The sequence below is a fragment of the Ursus arctos genome, chromosome X (genome assembly GCF_023065955.2).
Source record: "Ursus arctos isolate Adak ecotype North America chromosome X, UrsArc2.0, whole genome shotgun sequence".
NCBI classification, from domain to species: domain Eukaryota; kingdom Metazoa; phylum Chordata; class Mammalia; order Carnivora; family Ursidae; genus Ursus; species Ursus arctos.
This window is the reverse complement of record NC_079873.1, coordinates 64,233,608-64,255,278: the sequence shown is the minus strand read 5'-3', so window position 1 is coordinate 64,255,278 and position 21,671 is coordinate 64,233,608. Positions and strand designations below refer to the sequence as shown.

The 21,671-nt window shown below is 36.5% G+C and overlaps 1 protein-coding gene across 4 annotated transcripts in view; it reads left to right on the top strand.

Annotated features, from left to right (window-relative positions):
• BRWD3 (bromodomain and WD repeat domain containing 3) overlaps positions 1–16,484 on the top strand; it is a 219,772-nt gene extending 203,288 nt beyond the window's left edge. For all 4 annotated transcript variants that reach the window (XM_026480138.4, XM_026480137.4, XM_044377544.3 and 1 more), the window contains one exon: positions 10,800–16,484. In XM_026480138.4, the coding sequence (XP_026335923.1) occupies positions 10,800–11,554 (755 nt within the window). In that variant the 3' untranslated portion in view covers positions 11,555–16,484. The remainder of the gene's footprint in view (positions 1–10,799) is intronic.
• The last annotated feature ends 5,187 nt before the right edge of the window (positions 16,485–21,671 follow it).

Genomic DNA, 21,671 nt, shown 5'->3' with positions numbered 1-21,671 from the left:
AGTGCAGAGTCCCCTGTTCACCAGAACCTGGCCCTTCATGAGAGTATCCTTTGTGTGTTGTTTATGCCCTGCTGTTGTGTCTGAGTCACTTTTCCTTTCAGTGCAGTCATCCGAACTGACTCTCTGCTTTTTCTGAGTTGTGCCTACTCTCTTTGGTATTAGTGGGACCCAGGCAGGCCAGCTCTGAGGTGGTGTGCCCACCAGGGAACTAGGAGCATTGCAGGGGTGTTCACAAAATTTGTGCTGGGCTACTAGTTTTAAGTTGGAATCCTGAGGTGCTAAAGCAGCTGGCTCCATGCACCAGGGTGGCTGGGTGTGTCACGATGTCTGTGGCTCAGCATGGCCAGGCAACAGGGCAGGGCTCAGCAGCTGAACATGGAGTGCTTTGGCAGCTGTGCACCTGGTGGCTGGGTGGGTCCCTGCAATGTTAACATAATTTGCCCTTAGTCAAGGGTCCAGGCCAGCAGACTTGGAGTGGGCAAGCCCTTAGGAGAACTTGTGGGCATGGTACAGTGCTAGTGGGGTTGGTAGTAAGTATCTGTGCAGCCCCACATCCTGCACATGGCCCATTGTTTATGCTAGGGGACAAGGGAGGAAAAAACGGCACCTTCCAGCTCCCTCATTTTTGGAGAAGTCCCCCAACATGCTCCAAAACCAGTATAAACAGGTCTCCTTTTTGCCCCTGGGGTTGTGTAAACTGACGTTTTTATGTTGCCTCCTGGCGCAGGCTGCTATGTCTTTAAGGGCGGCTACCCAGGTATCACTCATCCTCCAGAGTTGCCCAGTGTTGAGTCAGCTGACTTTTAAAGCTCCAGGCTCCAAGTCCCAGTGGTTAAACAAATACAGGAATTCAGCCCATGTGGTTTTCAAAGCCAAACATTACGGGGATTAGTCTTCCCTATGTGAGCTCCCTGGTGCAAGGGTCCTTCTCTGCCATCTCCACTCACATAGCTTCCTCCCTCCGGGCAGCAGCCTCCCTCCACGTATATGACCTTCCTATCCTTGTGGATGCAGTGTCTTCTCTGTATTTAGTTGTGGAGTTTGTTCTTCCAGCCTTCAGATCACTCTCCCGTTTATTGACTTGGATGTGAATATCTACTGAAAACATGGGACAGGGTGAGCTCAGGGTCCTCCTACTCCACCATCTTCCCAAACTCCTCTCTCCTCTTGTCTTTTTTTTTTCCTTTTTTATATGAAGTTTTCTGTTTTAATTCCAGTATAGTTAACATACAGTATTACATTAGTTTTTGGTATACAATATAGTGATTCAAGAATTCTATACATTACTCAGTGCTCGTCATGGTAAGTGTACTCTTTAATCCCCTTCACCTGTTTCACCCATCCTCCCACCCTCTGGTAACTATCAGTTTGTTCTCCATAGTTAAATGTCTCCTGTTTTGTCTCTCTCTGTCTTTTTTCCTTTGCTCATTTGTTTTGTTTCTTACATCCCACATGTGAGTGAAATTATATGGTATTTGGTTATCTCTGACTGGCTTATTTTGTGTATCATTATACTGTCTAGCTCTGTCCATGTCATTGTAAATGCAAGATTTCATTTTATGGCTGATGAATATTCCATTAGATATATACTACACCTTCTTTATCCATTCATTTATCAATGGACAATTGGACTCCTTTCATAATTTGGGTATTGTAAATAGTGCTGCAGTAAATGTCAGGGTAAATATATCCCTTTTGAATTAATATTTTGGCATTATTTGGATAAATACCTAGTAGTGCAAGGGCTGGATCATAGGGTAGTTCTAGTAACTTTTTGAGGAACCTCCATGCTGTTTTTCAGAGTGGCTGCACCAGTTTGCATTCCCAACAACAGTGCAAGAGGGTTCCTCTTACTCCACATCCTTGCCAGCACCTGTTGTTTCTTGTGTTGTTGAGTTTAGCCATTCTGATAGGTGAGAGGTGATATCTCATTGAAGTTTTGATTTGCATTTCCCTGATAATTTGAGATGTTGAGCACTTTTTCATATACATTCAACAAACATTTATTTCCTCACAGTTCTGTAGGCTCAAAGTCCAAGATCAGGGTGACCCCAGGGTATCTCGTCAGGACTCTCTTCCTGGCTTGCTGATGGCTGCCTTCTTGATGTGTCATCACATGCCTTTTTCATTGTATATCCACAGACAGGAAGAGAGAGTGAGTACTGCTGTCTCTTCCTCTTCTTTCAAGGACACCAATTCTAGTGTTTTAGTGCCTACACTTAGGACTTCATTTAATTTTTATGACTTTCTTTTTTTTTTAAGATTTTATTTATTTATTCGACAGAGATAGAGACAGCCAGTGAGAGAGGGAACACAAGCAGGGGGAGTGGGAGAGGAAGAAGCAGGCTCATAGCAGAAGAGCCTGATGTGGGGCTCGATCCCATAACGCCGGGATCATGCCCTGAGCCGAAGGCAGACGCTTAACCGCTGTGCCACCCAGGCGCCCCTAATTTTTATGACTTTCTTATAGGATCTGTCTCCAAATACAGACACACTGGGGGATAAGGCTTTAGCATATGTAACTTTTTGAAGTTTTTATTTAAATTCCAGTTAGTTAACATACTGTGTTATATTAGTTTCAGGTATACAGTATAGCAGTTCGGCACTTCCATACAACACCTGGTGCTCATCACAGCAAGTGCTCTCCTTAATCCCCATCACCTATTTAACCCATCCCCCCACCAACCTCTCCTCTGATAACCATCAGTTTGTTCTGAACAGTTAAGAGTCTGTTTCTTGGTTTGCCTCTCTTTCTCTTTTTTTTCCCTGTGCTCATTTGTTTGGTTTCTTCAAGTCCACATATGAGTGAAATCATATGGTATTTGTCTTTCTCTGACTTATTTCGCTTAGCATCTAGCTCCATTTATGTTATTGCATGAGTAATATTCCATTGTTTACATATACCACATCTTTATTTATTCATCTGTTGATGGACATCTGGGCTCTTTACATAATTTGGCTCTTGTAGATAATGCTACTATAAACATCAGGGTATAGTATTTTTATATCCTTTGGGTAAATACCTAGTAGTGCAATTGCTGGATCATAAGGTAGTTCTATTTTTTAACTTTTTGAGGAACTTCCATACTGTTTTCCACAGTGGCTGCATCAGTTTGCATTCCCACCAATGGTGTAAGAGGGTTCCCCTTTCTCCATATCCTTACAAACATGTGTTGTTTCCTCTCTGGTTAACTTTAGCCATTCTGACAGGTGTGAGGTGATATCTCATTGTAGTTTTGGTTTGTATTTCCCTGATAATTGAGTAATGTTGAACATCTTTTCATGTGTCTGTTGGCCATCTGTATGTCTTCTTTGGAAAATATCTATTCATGTCTTCTGTCCAGTTTTAAATTGGATTATTTGGTTTTTTGGGTGTTGAGTTTTATAACTTCTTTATATATTTTGGATACCAAACCTTTATCAGATATGTCATTAGCAAATGTTTTATCCCACTCCATGGGTTGCCTTTTAGTTTTATTGATTGTTTCCTCTGCTGTGCAGAAGTTTTTCATTTTTATTTTTTAGTGATATTTATTTATTCACTTGAGAGAGAGAGAGTGCACACAACGAGGAGCAGCAGCAGAGAGAGAGGGAGAAGCAGGCTTCCAGCTGAGCAGGGAGCCCAATGTGGGGCTCAATCCCAGGACCCTGGCATCGTGACCTGAGCTGAAGGCAGATGCTTAAGTAACTGAGCCACCCAGGCACCCCCCAGAAGCTTTTAATTTTGATGAAGTCCCAGTAGTTTATTTTTGCTTTTATTTTCCTTGCATCAGGAGATATATCTAGAAAGAAGTTGCTATGGCTGCTGTCAAAGAGGTTACTGCCTGTTCTTCTCTAGGATGTTAATGGTTTCCTGCTTTCATTTAGGTCTTTCATCCATTCTGAATTTACTTTTGTGTTTGGTGTAAGAAAGTAGTCCAGTTTCATTATTTTTCATGTAGCTGTTTAGTTTGCCCAACACCATTTTTGAAGAGAGTCTTTTACCCATTGGATATTCTTTCTTCTCTTGTTGAAGATTAATTGACCATATAATTGTGGGTTTGTTTTCTGGTTCTCTATTCTGTTCCATTGATCTATGTGTCTGTTTTTGTGCCAGTACCATACTGTTTTCATCACTACAGCTTTGCGATATAACTTGAATTCCAGAACTACAGCTTTGCTTTTGTTTTTCAAGATTGCTTTGCCTATCCAGGGTCTTTTGAGGTCCAGTAGAAATTTTAGTATTGTTTATTCTAGCTTTGTGAAAAATGCTGTTGATATTTTGATAGAGATTACATTAAATGTGTAGATTGCTTTGGGTAATAAAGACATTTTAACAATATTTGTTCTTTTGTTCCATGAGCATGGAGTGTCTTTCCATTTCTTTGTGTCATCTTTAATTTCTTTCATCAGTGATGATGGTTTTTAGATAACAGGTCTTTGAACCTCTTTGGTTATGTAAATCTAAGTATCATGGATTTGGTGCAATTATACAAGGGATCATTTTCTCAATTTTTCTTTCTGCTGCTTCATTATTGGTGTAGAGAAATGCAACAGATTTCTGTACATTGATTTTTGTATCCTGCAATTTTACTGAATTTGTTCAGTTCTAGCAGTTTTTTGGTGGAGTCTTTTGGGTTTACTATATATAATATTATGTCATGTTGAAATAGTGAAAGTTTTACTTCTTCCTTGCTTATTTGTATGCCTTTTATTTCTTTTTGTTGTCTGATTGCTAGGGCTAGGACTTCCAGTACTATGTTAAATAACCATAGTGAGGGTGGACATCCCTGTCTTGTTCCCGACCTTAGAAGAAAAGCTCTCAGCTTTTCCCCATTGAGGATGGTATCAGCTGTGGGTTTTTCATATATCACCTTTATTATGTTGAGGTATGTTCCCTCTGAACCTACTTTGTTGAGCATTTTTATCATGAATGGATGTTGTACTTTGTTAAATACTATTTCTGCATATTTTGTGATGACCAGATAGTTCTTATCTTTTCCTTTATTAATGTTGTGTATCATGTTGATTGATTTGCAAATATTAAACCACTCTTGCAACCCAGGAATAAATCCCATTGATTTTGGTGAATGATTCTTTTAATTTATTGTTGTATTTGGTTTGCTACATTTTATTGAGAATTTTTACATCCATATTCATCAGCAGCATTGGCCAAAGTTCTCTTTTACAGTCGAGTCTTCATCTGGTTATAGCATCCGGGTATGCTGGTATCATAGAATGAATTTGAAAGTTTTTCTTCCTTTTCTATTTTTTGGAATAGATTGAGAAGAATAGGTATTAGCTCTTCTGTGAATGTTTCATAGAATTTGCCTATGAAGCCATCTGGTCCTGGATTTTTATTTGTTGGGAGATTTTTGATTACTGATTTTGTTTCTTCTCTGGTTATTGTTCTCTTGAGGTTTTCTATTTCTTACTGTTTCAGTTTTGGTAGTTTACGTTTCTAGGAATTTTTTCATTTCTTTCAGGTTGTCCAATTTGTTGAACTATAGTTTTTCATTATATTTTCTTTTTTTTCACAGTTTAAATGATTTTTCTCTTCAGTCTGTATTCATTTATTTTTTATTATAATATTTTTTATTATATTGTGTTAATCACCATACAGTACATCCTGGTTTTTGATGTAAAGTTCATTATATTTTCTTAACAGTTGTTTGTATTTCTATGGTTTTGGTTGTTATTTCTCCTCTCTCATTTGTGACTTTATTTATTTGGGTCCTTTCTCTTTTCTTTTTGGTAAGTCTGCCTAGAGGTTTATCAATTTTCTTAATTTTATCAAAGATTCAGCTCCTGGTCTCATTGATCTATTACACTGTTTTCTTTGTTTCTATATGATTTATTTCTGCTCTAAACTTTATTATTTTCTTTCTTTTTTTCTGGCTTTAAGCTTCATTTGTTGTTTTTCTCACTCCTTTAGGTATAAGATTAGGTTGTTTCTTTGAGATTTTTCTTGCTTTGGGGTAGGCCTGTACTGCTGTATATTTCTCTCTTAGGACCACTTTGGCTGCATCCCAAATGTTTTGTATTTTGTGTTTTCATGTTCATTTGTTTTTATACGTTTTGTTTAATATCCTAGTTGAACCGTTCATTGTTTAGTAGCATGTTGTTTAACCTTCATGTATTTGTGGTTATTCTTTTTTTTTTTTTTTTTTTTTTTGCGTGACTTGAAGTTTCATGGTATTGTATGATCTCAGTATTTTTGTATTTGTTGAGGCCTGATTTGTAATGTAGGATGTGATCTATTCTGGAGAATGTCCCATGTGCACTTGAAAAGATTGTGTATTCTGCTGTTTTAGGATGGAATGTTCTGAATATATTTGTTAACTCCATCTTAATCAGTGTGGCACTCAAAGACATTATTTCCTTGTTGATTTTCTATTTACATGATCTGTCCATCGAAGGAAGTGGAGTGTTTATGTTCCCTACTGTTATTGTGTTATTATTAATTTCCTTATGTTTGTTATTCATTGTTATATATATTTGGGTGATTACATGTTAGGTGTATAAGTATTTGCAGTTGTTACATCTTCTTATTGTATTCTCTGCTTTATTATGATATAATACCCTTCTTCATTTCTTGTTACAGTCTTTGTTTTAAAGTCTAGTTTATCTGGTATAAGTATTGCTACTCTGGCTTACTGTTGACATGCAGTTGTGTGATAAATGTTTCCCTATCCACTCACTTTCAATCTGCAGGTGTTTTTATGTCTAAAAATCAGTCTCTTATAGGCAGCATATAGATGGTTCTTATCTGTTTGGTTTTTTGGTTTGTTTGTTTGTCTTGTTTTTTTGTTTGCCTCCTGACAGCCTATGTCTTTTGATTGGAGTGTTTAGTCCATTTACATTCAGAGTAAATATTGATAAATATGTATTTAGTGCCATTTTATTACTTGTTTTGTCAATGTTTCTGGAGAGTTTCTCTGTTCCTCTCTAGTCTTTGTCCCTTTGTCACTTTGTCCTTCCTTTCCTTGCAAAGATTCCCCTTTAATATTTCTTGCAGGGCTGGTTTCGTGGTCATGTATTCCTTTAGTTTTTGTTTATCTGGGAAACTTTTTATGTCTCCTCTATTCTGAATGACAGCCTTACTGGATAGTGTTCATTGCTGCAGATTTTTCCCATTCATCAAGTTGAATGTATGATGCCACTCCCTGTTGGGTTACCAGGTTCCTGTTGAGAAATCTTCATCCAGCCTTATGGGTCTTCCCTTGTAAGTTAAGGATCTCTTTTGTCATGCTGCTTTTTTAAGATTTTTTTTATTTATCACTAGATTTTGCCAATTTAATTACAATATGTCTTGTTGTTGGCCTGCTTTGTTTTGATGGAAGTTCTCTGTTCCTCCTGGACTGGATGTCTGTTTCCTTTCCCAGAGTAGGGAAGTTTTCTGCTATTATTTCTTGAAATAAATTTTCTGCCTCCTCTTCTCTCTTCTTCTTCTGGGACTCCTATAATAAGAATGATTCTACATTTGATGGAATCACTATGTCCCCTAAGTTTATTCTCATATTACATAATTCTTCTCTCTTTTTTTTCAGCTTCATTATTTTCCATTATTTTGTCTTCTATATCACTAATCATTCCTTTGCTTCTTCCAGCCTGCTCTTCATTGCATCATGCTTGTTCCAATTTCATTTATAACATTCTTCATTTCTGTTTGTTAACTCTTTTATCTCTGTGGTAAGTGTCTCCTTGATGTCTTCCATTCTTTTCTGAAGCTCAGTGAGTATCCACATGATTGTTGCTTTAAATTATGGACCAGGCATATTACATATATCTGCTTCAGTTAGATCCCTGGCTGTGATCTTTTCTTGTTGTTTCATTTGGGATGAATTCCTCCATCTTGGCATTTTGTCTAGGTCTCTGCCTTCTTCTGTGTATTAGGAAAGCCAGTTATGTTTCCTGCTTCTGAAATTAACCGTTTTATGAAGAAGCAGTCTCGTAGTTTCCAGTATCTGTTACTTCTGAGATTTCTCTCTGGTGTGTGCTAAGTATGCTCTGCTGTTGTGTTTTGGCTGCTCTGTCCTTCAGGCCAGTTGCCTGCAGAAGCTCTCCTTGCTTGCAGTGTACAGTATTTGTTCCTTGGCCAAAATGTGGTGATTTTTAACTAGTGTGCTCTGGTCTGCTTGTCAAATGAGACCTGATAGTATTTCCACTTAAACTGAAGCCCTGTAGAACTCTTATTAGGATACATGGTTTGGGCGGGGGTTTCTGCTGATCTTCTCAGGGAGGAGCCCCGCCATGCTGGTATTGGGGCAAGCTTGACTGAGAAGGTCAGTCTCATCAGAAAGCTGGAGTGTGGGACTTGGTGTAACTATGTTAGGCAGCCAGTATAGGTGCTGCAGTGCTTCCTGCAGCTGGCTGTGTGTTTATGCTGAGGGGCAGGGGAGAAAAATGGCACCAGTCAGCTCTTTTTCCCTGAGAGGAGTCTCCATGAATGCTGCCTCTCAGGGAAGCACTCTGAGAAGAGCAAATAATCTCCCATGTGTGTGCCCCAAGCGTTTTCTATTTTGCTGTTTTTAAGCTGTCTGCCTCCAGGTTTTTTTTTGCCTACCGTCTCTCTAGGAGCAGCATGGTACCCTCCAGCCTCTATTCCAGATAGTCCTGGTGACCTTTAAAACTGCAGCAGACTTTAGAGACATGGTGTGGTGTAGGGGCTTGTGCTGGTCTTCTGGGAGATGGGCCCACCATGCTGGGACTAAGGCAAGCTTGACTGAGAAGGGCAATCCCACTAGAGTGCAGGGGTGTGAGGCTTGGTGTAAGCAAGTTAATTAGCCAGTGTCGGGGCTACACTGCTTCCCACTGGTAACTATGTGTTTATGCTGAGGGGTACTAAAGGGAAATGGGTCTGGCCAGCTCCTTTGTTTCTGGAGAGGCGTCTCTATGAAAGCTTCCTCTCAGGGAAACGCACCAAGGAGAGTGAATAATCTCCCTCCTGTGTGTCCCAGATGTTCTTCAAATCCCTGTTGCCATGCTCTGTCCCCAGGTTGTTTGCTTGCCTTCTCTCTCCAGGAGCAGAGCAGTGTGCTCAAGGCTTTGTCCCAGCCAAGCCTGCTAACCTTTAAAATTCTGGGCTTTAAGCCTCATTGGTTTTAAGAACTCATGAAAATCGGCCCCTCTCATTTTCCCAGCAATGGCTTTGGGTAAATGTTCTTCTTGTGCATTCCCGTGTGTGCTCTACTCTCTCACACTCTTCTCTGTGACCACAGCTGTCTCCCCTCTGCAGTACCCATGATCCATTTCTCCCCTAAACCACATCTGGGTACTTCCTACCGAATTTAATATGGCTTCTTCTCTCCGTTTAGTTGTGGAGTTTGTTCTGTCAGTCTTCATGTTGATTTCTGGGGGTATTTAGGGTGATTTGATTGTTATCTAGTTGTGTTTGTGCGACAAGATGAGCCTAGCATCTTCCTACTCCACTGCCATCTTCCTCCAGAAAACCAATATATATATATATATATATTTTTTTTTTTTTTGAGAGGGGAACACAGTCCAGTCTATAACACCTAGACTATTAAACTAATCTTGTCACTGTGGTTACCATACAGCCCTAATCTTTGCTCCTTCCAAGCTTTTCAGTCCACTCTCCTGTTTTCCTCCTACCTCACTAGCTGTTCCTTCTCAATTATCTTTGTCAGTTCTTTATCTTTAGATGTTGGAATATCCCAAGTCTCAGTCATCAGCCACATTCTCTTTCTTTGTTTGCTCGCTTAGTAGGTGCCCTCAGTTCTCTTGACCCTAAACGTTATCTCTTACTGAAATTTTCCAAAATTATATCTCCACCTCTATATGAGTCTCCCCTGATCTCTAGACAGGTGTATCTACCTGCTTTTTTTTTTTATTGCCTTTACTTGGAACTCTAGTAGTATTTAAAACTGGAATCTTGATTTTTTTTTTCCTACCAGACTGCCTAAACCTATTCCTCTTTCAGTGTTCTCCAACTTAGCAAAATACCTCTACCATTCATCTAGTTTCTCAGGCCATAAAACCTTGGAGTTTACCTTCATTCTGTGCTTACCACTTGACATCCAATTCATCAACAATTCCTGTCAGTTCAAACTTGAAAAATAAAAGGTTGGTTCTGATGGCTTCTCTAGAAAGAAACACTCCAAATCTAATCACTTCTCATCACCTCTATTGGTACATCCCTTATCATGTCTTACCTAGAGTATTGCAGTAGTCTCCCAACTGGTCTCTGCTTCTAATCCCTTCCATAATTTGTTCTATGTAGAAGAACCGTAGTGCTCTTTTAAAAATATAAATTAGATCCTGTCATTCTCTTGTTCTAAAACCCTTCACCACTGGCAGTTATCTCCGATTACTCTGTTTTTTCTTCCAGTCCAGTTTCCTCTAATTCATTGTCTATCAAGCTTTCCCCACTAAAATATAAATTCAAAGAGTAAGGACTTTGTCTCATTATTGCCATATTTCAAACTTCCAGCAATATAGTAGGTAATCAGTAAATATTTGTTCATTGAATGACTGTGAAAGTATTCTGATACATGTTCTTACATAATTCATTGTAGAGTTCAAGCCCTTGAAATTTCTGCCTAGCTTCCTTACCATCCATCATCCCTCCATACTCTCCTTCCTGCCCCCCAAAAAAACACAATCAGATAAAACTCAGAGTATTAGTATTTTCTATTTCTAACAGATTTAAATTTATATTCCAATATTCCCCATTATTTTACCCCATCTATCTTTGGGTGCTAAGTATTTTTTGATAGAATTTTTATTTTACTTTTAAACTTAAATAACCATCTTCAGTGTCAAAGCTTAACTTTAAAAAATTATTCATCTTGATTTAGATCACTCCCTTGATGGACCCCTTACAAATGGTGATGGCAGAGAGCCTCGGACAGGAATCAAAAGAAAACTACTTAGTGCATCAGAAGAAGATGAAAACATGGGAAGAGAAGAGAAAGAGAAAAAAGAAACTAAAGAGAAATCACATTTGTCCTCCTCAGAGAGTGGAGAGTTAGGATCCAGTTTAAGTTCTGAAAGTACCTGTGGTTCTGATTCTGATTCTGAATCAACTTCCAGAACAGATCAAGATTACGTAGATGGAGACCATGACTATAGCAAATTCATACAAACCAGGCCTAAAAGAAAACTCAGAAAGCAATATGCCAATGGAAAAAGAAACTGGAAGACAAGAGGCACAGGAGGAAGGGGCAGATGGGGCAGATGGGGTAGATGGAGTAGAGGAGGCCGAGGAAGAGGAGGCAGGGGACGAGGAGGTCGAGGAAGAGGTGCAGGTGCCACTAGAGGGAGAGGGAGAGGAAGAGGAGGAAGAGGTGCTTCTAGAGGAGCCACCAGAGCCAAACGTGCACGTATTGCAGATGATGAATTTGATACCATGTTTTCAGGACGTTTCAGTAGACTGCCTCGAATTAAAACAAGAAACCAAGGCAGGAGGACTGTTTTATATAATGATGATTCTGATAATGACAATTTTGTGTCCACCGAAGATCCTCTGAATCTTGGTACATCCAGATCAGGCAGAGTGCGTAAAATGACAGAAAAAGCCAGGGTTAGCCATCTCATGGGATGGAATTATTAACAGTTAGTAAATTTAGAGTAATTTAAAAAATTCAATGGCCTTCTACTGCAGGGAATTTACTAGGAAATCTACAAAGCAAGTTGTGTGGGGACTTCTGCTTCCTTTCACATTGGTGCTTTTCCATTATGCCAGTATACATTTGTTTCAAGACTTTTGATCTCCACACTTCATTTGTTCAAACAAGCCTTACTCATTAGGCCTTAAATGAAAAGAAAATTCTGCCCACATATAGACACACACACACACAACACATCACAAACACACTACAGATTTACTACATTAAAGGAGCATTCAGCTTCTTAAGAGTAGCATGACATTTTTATCTCAATTGAATATCCCTCTTTTGCTTTTGTATCACAGAAGTATAGCACCTTCTTACAGAGTTTTATATAGTTTGTTTTTGCCATTTTGATTCTTGTACCCAGTAATAATAACTTTTGCACAATACACCAATCCTATAGGCAGCTATTAAATGTTTACAGTTTCTATATTGTAAGAACGATCTGGATTATTTTACTCTTCCCAGGCCAAACTTTCATGAATTGTACTGAACTGAAGTATATATTTATACTACAGTTTTTTGGGGGTGGGGGGATCTTGATATGCTTCTCATTGATTTGCTTAATTCATGTTAAAGGTGAGAAAGGGTTGGTGCCTTGTAAATATGTAGCAAATCTTTGTGGTGTGTCCTGATGTTTGCATTAACTTTATTAAAAAAGAATATTTGAGGTATCAATCTAGACAAGGTGCCAAATGCAAAAGTTTCTTGCATCCATTTTCTTTTTCCTATTATATTTTATCGCATTAATAGAACTTGTGTAGTTTAAAGAATAACTTAAACATTTGAAAAAATCCTCATCCACAAAGAATAACTTCTTTGAATTGTAGCTCAGCTACCTCTATTAACTACAACTACTGGAAACGTTAAGGAAAATAAATGCTGTTATTCATTACTGACTAAAAAGATAGAACAAGCTTGGTAGGAATGAATACTCATGTTATAAGCTGAGAGGTTGTTAATAATTGTATTGGCTCTCAAATTAATAGTTGTAATTAACAAACTTTCTTAAGTGTAGTATGCTGTACCTTAGGCTTTTCTTAGTACATACTTGTGTAAGTAGACTTGGGTCTACTGCTTATGTATCTCTGCTACCACTTGCTATTTACAGCTGTGAGTGATTGGTTTTCATTTGAATTTTAAAATGTAACAAAGCAGCTAGTTTGAATTGGAATGTTTTGGCTAGCAGATCTTTTGAGGCAACTTTAATAGGTTTTGCTCATATCATTCCAGAGGGTTCTTCTGTTATAATTTTTTAGAAAAGAACCTCATTACACTGCACACTGATATTCGAGTCATTATTTTATAGATTAAAAAAAATCTTTAAAACCCTTATGATCTTGTTTACAGCAGTGGAGTGCACATGATTCCATAAATGAGCTTGAGTTCCAAGATGAATTTTAGTCCTCAAATTTGAGAAATTGCAAATTCACTAATTTGTTAAGGTGAGTGGGATAATATAATCTCTGTTATTGTAACAGCAGATTTGTTGCATTTAGATCAGACTTTGGATATAAAAAAAAACTTCTTAATGTATGCCTAGTAATCCCAGGATATTTCTTAAGCTAATGTGTTTGTTTCATGTTTCCAATCATTTTATGCATCTGAAAATCCTTAAGTGCAAAGGAAGGAGTACACACATAACTTCGCTCTTTTTTTGGGTCAGGTAGGGGTTGTTCCTGTACTAACAACTTTAAGCAATTTTCACTTGCAGTAGAAATGGTGTTCAGGCTTTAAGAAAGTATTGTTGTGAATTGTTAATGGCACTAACTTCTGTTACTGAACAGTAGATCAAGCTGATTTTTTTGTTGTTGTTGTAGTGGTGTTGTTGTTGTTGTTTTTCACTAAACCAAAACTATGCTGGTTAAACTCAGCTGACACTTTTAACCGTACTATAGATTCAAAAACATTCACATTTGAAACTCTGCATTTGATTTTTGCTAAAATATACTATTTTCATTATTCATCTCTTGGGCATTTAGACTAAATTTGTGCCTGTGTTTTCCTGGAATCAATAACACTTTGACTTACCCTATCAAAGTAACATAGTTACTTATTTTCATGGATATACCCAAACGTGTATTACGTATATCATTTTAGTGTGAAATTTTTGTTGACATTCTTCTATGAAGAGCTGACCCCTTCAAATGTAGAAGAATTGCTGTCTATGTGATTTTAGCTATCTCAAGCTTTATTTATAATTTATTTTGAAAAATAAAAATGCCACATTTATTTCCCATATATCAAGATTTTCTAGGTTTAGATAATTAGAATAATAAGGCTGAAGACATTTTTAAGCACATTTTATATGTAGTGAAGTACTGTGAAAATACTAGTGAACAGCATTTTGCTATAATGTTGATTTCAGTTATTAGGATTTACAAGTCACCAGGGTATGTTAGATGAGCATATTTACCATTTATTACAAAACAAACAGATTATTTTCTGTTTGCATGCAAATTATTTTAATACGTGTGAAAATAAAAGTTTGGAAGATAGTATTTTTACTTTTATATCTGAACACTTTCCCCCCAATTTATACTTTGCTTGTTTGTAACGCCACCTCCTGTGAATGTGTTGTAATTTGTATCACATTGAATATTGTACACTTTAATTTTTTAGAGTACGTTTAAACCTAAATAATATCAGGTTCAGGCATAGCAAAGCAAGTAGGAAATGAGGTGAAAATTTTGAAGAAAAGTCTAAATCTTAAATGAATTGCTAAGAAATAAACTTATATTTAGGTCCGTGAGAACATACACATGTATAAACCTAATCCTATGCTGGATATTAATAGTCACTGACCTATAATATTTCTCATGAATGCTAATAATCTTTTAATTCCCAGCTTTAAGATCTTAGCATATGTATCTGTTTATGAAAACAGAATTGTGTGTTCTATGTCTTGCTGTGTGCAACTCTTCCAGCAATAGGATGCTTTCCAAAACATTCACTAGCCTATCAGCCTAATGACTAAATTTGTGTGTGTGTGTGTGTGTGTGTGTGTGTGTGTGTAGATTTTTTCCCAACTTGACACACTTTGTCTTGGACATTAAAAAAAGAATATTTTGTATGGAAGACAGCTGTATTCACAGTCTACCAATTCTTTGCCTCTGTTTAAAGCACTTAGCCTGTATATATACTGCTTGATCATCCATTTCATTATACCTTCTAGATAAACTAGGTTTTTATCATGTACATGTGTCCCTCTATTTTTTTTTTTAATTTATCCTTCCTTAACTTGTGTTTTTGTCTGTTTCCCTTCCCAGAGATCAGGCTTGTGCTAGAATTCTTCATACAGCACTTTGTTTCACCCAGAGGCTAAGAAATTGGGTAAAATTCATAAATCTCATAATGCACAACTGTGTGCTCAGATATCTAACTCAGCCTTGTAATACTTTGAAGTAAATTTGAGTGATTTGTTATTTTGTTGTTTTTGTTGTAATCCTATAGGTTGTCATCAGACAATAACAGAGTGATTGCAAAGAAAAATGTGAATGCCACTTTTTAGTTTTTGATAAAAACTTTTTGAGCATTTTCAAAATTTGTATGTTTGTGGTAGTGATAAACACCTTGATTACTTGCTTATATATCTCGGGAATTAATTTGTGCACATTTACCAACTGGTACTTATCTTTAAAGTTGGAATATTCACATCCACAAAAAGGAAACTGACATCCTGTATAATTTTCAGTTTACTTTGATATCGAACCTTTTAAACAATTACTAACATTTTGAGTTCCAAAATGAATATAGTTCAGTTCTGGGGGAGGGAATGGAAATTTGACACTTAAAATTCACTGTTTTAAATGTTAACCCCATCCCCAACATTTTTGTGGTACATGAGGCTTTATGAAAATTTTATTGAAAATAGAGTATGATCACTTTTAAGGCTTGTTTTAAAAATTAGTGTGAAAATATTTTCATGCTTTTTTATTTTTATCTCTTAGTAAAGTTTCTTTACTAAGTTTTAATTTGAAGTTTACCAAGTTTTGTTTAAATTCTAATATAAAGTTATTTTTTCCATGGTGCTGTATTTTGTGAAATATGAATTACCCTCAAGTTTCTAGAATTTATTTCTTATGTATCCTTATCCTTGATTATTTTCTTTTCAATCATTCCTGCTTACTTTTATCCTCACTTCTCTTACTGCAATGAAGACTGCACCTAAATTAGCACACTTCGACAAGACTGGCAATTTATGATTCACTGATGGGAGAAGTACAGTAGAAAGGCCCTGCAGTTTAGAGTTAAGGTGTGTTTATTTATATGTATGCCCCTTTGTTATTCTTATACCTATCTTAATTAAATCTATAATATGAGACTTTGACATATAAAAGCATGATAAGTATTTTCTAAAAAATAAAACTATTGATACATATAATCACCATTGGTAATTGACTTTTAAAATCACATACAAAAATATTTAGAAACCCAGTTGGGAAATGTGTTTTTACATATGTCACCAGATACACATTAGGCAGTACTAGAAATGTTAATTCTTTAAACAATACTGTGGTGATGGCAATCAGTAATTTATTTCTTTGTTCTGTAACTTACCATCTTTGTCTTTTGTAATCCCTTACAAAGTATTAACAAAACTGTACCTTATGTTTGTTCTTAGTATCCATAAAATTTTAAGATGGAAAGTCATTGAGTTAATAGTTGATGTGATGTTGTATATGGACAAAGTGTCCATTAAACTAAAATTCAGTAAAGAAAGGTAAAGTAACTGGCTTGGTTTATAAAAGATGTTTTGTTTGGCAGTTACCAGTCATTATAAGCAATTATCTTCAAAGGCAAAAAACTGGATTAATTTGTTGCCATTCTTTATGGGATGTTTACAATAAAATTCCAAGTTGTTTGGAATCACTTGCACTCTTGCTGCTTTATGCTTTAACTCAGGTACTGGAGATAAATTAATAAGAAGAAAGAAATAAGGAGTTTCCTTTCCATTATGCAGCTTCAGAGATTTTAATATGTAACTCTTGGGTCTTTCCTTTTTTGTTTCTTTGTCATATAATATTTTATTACTATTTTTTATTTGAAAAACTAGGGTGCTTATCAAAGAAAATTAAGGAGTTTTTTTCCTTAGTCATTGCAGATATTCTTTGGGTCACTTTTAGGTAATAAATGTTTTAACATTTTAAATGTGGGCTGCTTGGTGCATTAAATAACAGCCTGGAAAGCTTCAGTCAACATTTTGTTTTGAAATGAAAAGATTTCTAATGTCTTTATGGCTTAAAAGTTTTAACAACTGAGCAGTGAATCCGTAGCATCTTTCGTTATAGTAATATTGCCCACAGAGGCTTAACTGTATTATAAATGTACATCAAGGAAGGAGAGAAGTAAACCGAAAGGTAACTTTTGATCCAGGAATTGAAAGCCCTAACAGGAACATTTATTCAACTTATTCACTGGCAATTTTCTTCCCAGTGGCATGAACTTCACTTGCTTCAAGGTAAGTAAGCTGGCCAAAGACTGAACTGCATGTTTTATGCATATGTTGTCTGTTTTATGAATTCAGAATCAAGAAATGGTACAGAAAAAAATATCATCCTTGACTTCTTACATGGTATCCTATGGCTATGAAAGGAGCCCAAATTTTCACATTTGGAGAGTGAAGCAAAGATATATTGTTTGTTATTTGTGTTTAGTTGCTTGATTGGTTAAAGATAGCGCTATTAAAGATACAGAAGTGTACATTAAAAATTCTTTATTAGCAGTCTTTGATGTTTTCTGACTTCACCTGCTAAAAAATAATTTTTATAACAAATTATTATAGCAGTATTCAGAAGATCCTTCTTTTCCTAGTTGACAAAGAACAAAGTACTCTCTACCCTCTTTCTCAGTTGTGTGTCCCTGACAATTTAAAGCTACTTGCCAAAAATATACAAAATAAATTGAAGTTGATATATATTGATACTGTAAATTGGTTTTCTTGGGATATTTAAGCCCATACGTTTACATTTGCTATCTTGGGTCTTTTATATTATTATTTAAAAGATATTTTATGCTACATATTGCTGGAAAACCAAACATATCATTAAATAAAATAAACTTTTTGTGGTACCAGTGTTTTCCCAAAGTTTTGAGGAATTTTTTTTTCTTTCCTTTCTTTGCAACTTTAGAATGTTTTTCTTTGCCAGCTGTGGCAGTTGCTTTAATAATGTTATCTTTCATCTGGAGATTATAAACATCTAATAATTTTAATTAAGTTATTAATCATTAACAAATTAAAGTTTAATTTGATATTGGAGAATTTAAAAAAATATTTTCAAAAGCTAGTATCTTTTCATTAATGCATAAATTTTGAATTGTCAACTTTCCTGCTCAGCATATTTATGATTCTCTTCAGAGAATACATTTTGTAGTAAATATATGAAGAAATCAAAACATTTCAGATTACTTGATTTAGGTTACTGATATTACTTGGTGGAATTTATTTTTAGGGGTGTTTTTGTGGTTTATTTTTATCATGATACAACCCTAAATAGAATTTATATAACAACATGTTAATTTTTATTTCGAATTTCATGTAATCAAGTAATTTAAGGCAGTAAAACCGTCTTTTTTTTACTACCTTTTTATTTAAATTCAATTAATATATAGTCTACTATTAGTTTCAGAGGTAGAGTTCAGTAGTTCAACACTCATATAACACCCAGTGCTTATTACATGACGAACCCTCAATGTCCATCACCCAGTTACCCCATTCCCCACCCACCTCCCCTCCAGCAACCCTGTTTGTTTCCTATGACTGAGAGTTTCTTATGGTTTGTCTCCCTCTCTGGTTTCATCTTCTTTTATTTTTCTCTCTCTTCCCCTATGATCCTCTGTTTTGCTTCTTAAATTCCACATATGAGAGAAATCTTATGAAAATTATCTTTGCTCTGATTGTTTTATATAACTTAGCATAATACCCTCTAGTTCTGTCCATGTCATTGCAAATGGCAAGATTTCATTATTTTTGATGGTTGAGTAATATTCCATTGTATGTGTGTGTGTGTGTATATATATATATATATATACACCTCATCTTCTTTATTCATTCATCTGTCAATGGATATCTGAGCTTTTTCCATAGTTTGGCCATTGTGGACATTGCTGCTATAAACTTTGGAAAGCAGGTACCCCTCTAGATCACTACATTTGTATCTTTGGAGTAAATAACTAATAGTGCAATTCCTGGGTCCTAGGGTAGCTCTATTTTCAACTTTTTTGAGGAACCTCCACACTGTATTCCAGAGTGGCTGTACCAGCTTCCATTCCCACCAACTGTGAAAGAGGGTTCCCCTTTCTCTGCATCCTAGCCAACATCTGTTGTTTCCTGACTTGTTAGTTTTAGCCATTCTGACTGGTGTGAGGTGGTATCTCATTGTGGTTTTGATTTGTATTTCACTGATACTGAGTGATGTGAAGCATTTTTTCATGTGTCTCTTGGCCATTTGTAAGTCTTCTTTGGAGAAATATCTATTCATGTCTTCTGCCCATTTCTTGATTGGATTATTTGTTCGTTGAGTGTTGAGTTTGATATATTCTTTGTAGATTATGGATACTAGCCCATTATGTGATGAGAGATTTGCAAATATCTTCTGCCATTCTGTAGGTTGTCCTTTGGTTTTGTCGACTATTTCCATTGCTGTGCAAAAGCTTTTTATATTGGTGACGTCCCAGTACTTCCATTTTGCTTTTGTTTCCTTTGCCTTTGGAGACATATCTACCCAGACATTGCAGTGGCGGAGGTCAAAGAGGTTGCTGTGTTCTCCTCTAGGATTTTGATCGATTCCTCTCACATTTAGGTCTTCCATCCATTTTGAGTCTATTTTTGTGTATGGTGTAAGGAAATGGTCCAGTTGCATTCTTCTGCATGCAGCTGTCGAATTTTCCCAACACCATTTGTTGAAGAGACTTTTTTCCATTGGATATTCTTTCCTACCTTGTCAAAGATTAGCTGAACAGAGTTGAAGGTCCATTTCTGGAGTCTCTATTCTGTTCCATTGATCTATGTGTTTTTGTGCCAGTACCATACATGATTATAGCTCTATAATATAGCTTGAAGTCTGGAATTGTGATGCCACCAGCTTTGGTGTTCATTTTCAACATTCCTTTGGCTATTCGGGGTCTTTTCTGGTTCCATACAAATTTTAGGATTATTTGTTCCAGCTCTATGAAAAATGTTGATGGTATTTTGATAGGGATTCCATTGAATGTGTAGATTACTTTAGGTAGCCTAAACATTTTAACAATGTTTGTTTTTGGAGTCCATGACTATGGAATGTTTTCTCCGTTTCTTTGTGTCTTCCTCACTTTCTTTCATTAGTGTTCTATAGTTTTCAGAGTACAGGTCCTTTGCCTCTTGGCTTAGGATTATTCTTAGGTATCTTATGGTGTTTGGTGCAATTGTAAATGGGATTAACTCCTTGATTTCTCTTTCTTCTGTCTCATTGTTAGTGTATAGAAATGGAACTATTTCTATGGTTCGGTTTTCTACGTAGAGTATCATGTCATCTGCAAAGAGTGAGAGTTTGATTTTTTCTTTGCCAATTTTGATGCCTTTTATTTCTGTTTGTTGTCTGATTGTGGAATCTAGGACTTCTAGTACTATGGTGAACAGCAGTGGTGATAGTGGACATCCCTGCCGTGTTCCTGACCTTAGAGGAAAAGCTCTCAGTTTTTCCCCCATTGAGAATGATATTTGCTGTGTGCTTTTCATATATGCCTTTTATGATATTGAGGTATGTTCCCTCTATCCCTACACTCTGAAGAGTTTTACTTAAGAAAGCATGCTGTACTTTGTTGATTGCTTTTTCTGCATCTATTGAGAGGATCATATGGTTCTTGTCCTTTCTTTTATTAATGTGATGTATCACATTGATTGATTTGTGGATGTTGAACTACCCTTGCATCCCAGGAACAAATCCCACCAGGTCGTGGTGAATAATCCTTTTAATGTACTGTTGGATCCTATTGGCTAGTCTCTTGGTGAGAATTTTGACATCCATATTCATTAGGGATGTTGGTGTGTAATTCTGCATTTTAATGGGGTCTTTCATTTTGGTATCAAGGTAATGCTGGCCTCATAGAAAGACTTTGTAAGTTTTCCTTCCATTTCTATTTTTTTGAAACAGCTTCAGGAGGATAGGTATTAGTTCTTTAAATGTTTGGTACAATTTCCCTGGGAAGCCATCCAGCCTGAACTCTTGTTTCTTGGGAGATTTTTGATTACTGTTTCAATTCCCTTGCTGGTTATGGGTCTGTTCATGTTTTCTATTTCTTCCTGTTTCAGTTTTGGTAGTTTCTGCATCCATTTCTTCCAGATTGCCTAATTTGTTGGCACATAGTTGTGCATAAGATGTTCTTATAATTGTTTGTATTTCTTTGGTGTTAGTTGTGATCTCTCCTCTTTCATTCATTTTTTTATAATAGTTTTTTATTATGTTATGTTAGTCACCATACACTATATCCTTAGTTTCTGATGTAGTGTTCCATGATTCATTATTTGCATATAACACCCAGAGCACCATGCAATATGTACCCCCATTAATACCCATCACTGGCCTATCCCAGTCCAGCACTCCTCTCCCCTCTGAAGCCCTCAGTTTGTTTCCCAGAGTCCACAGTCTCTCATGGTTCATTCCGCCATCTGTTTACCCCTGCCTTCATTCTTCCCTTCCCTCTCCTACCGATCTTCCTATTTCTTACGTTCCATAAATGAGTGAAACCATATGATAATTGTCTTTCTCTGCTTGACTTATTTCACTTAGCATAATCTCCTCCACTCCCATCCATGTTGCTGCAAATGTTGGGTAATCGTTCTTTCTGATGGCTGAGGAATATTCCATTGTATAAATGGACCACATCTTCTTAATCCAGTCATCTGTTGAAGGGCATCTTGGCTCCTTCCACAATTTGGCTACTGTGGATAATGCTGCTATGAACACTGGGGGGCATATGGCCCTTCTCTTCACTACATGTGTGTCTTTGGGGTAAATACCGAGTAGTGCAATTACTGGATGATAGGGTAGCTCAATTTTTAACTTTTTAATGGACCTCCAC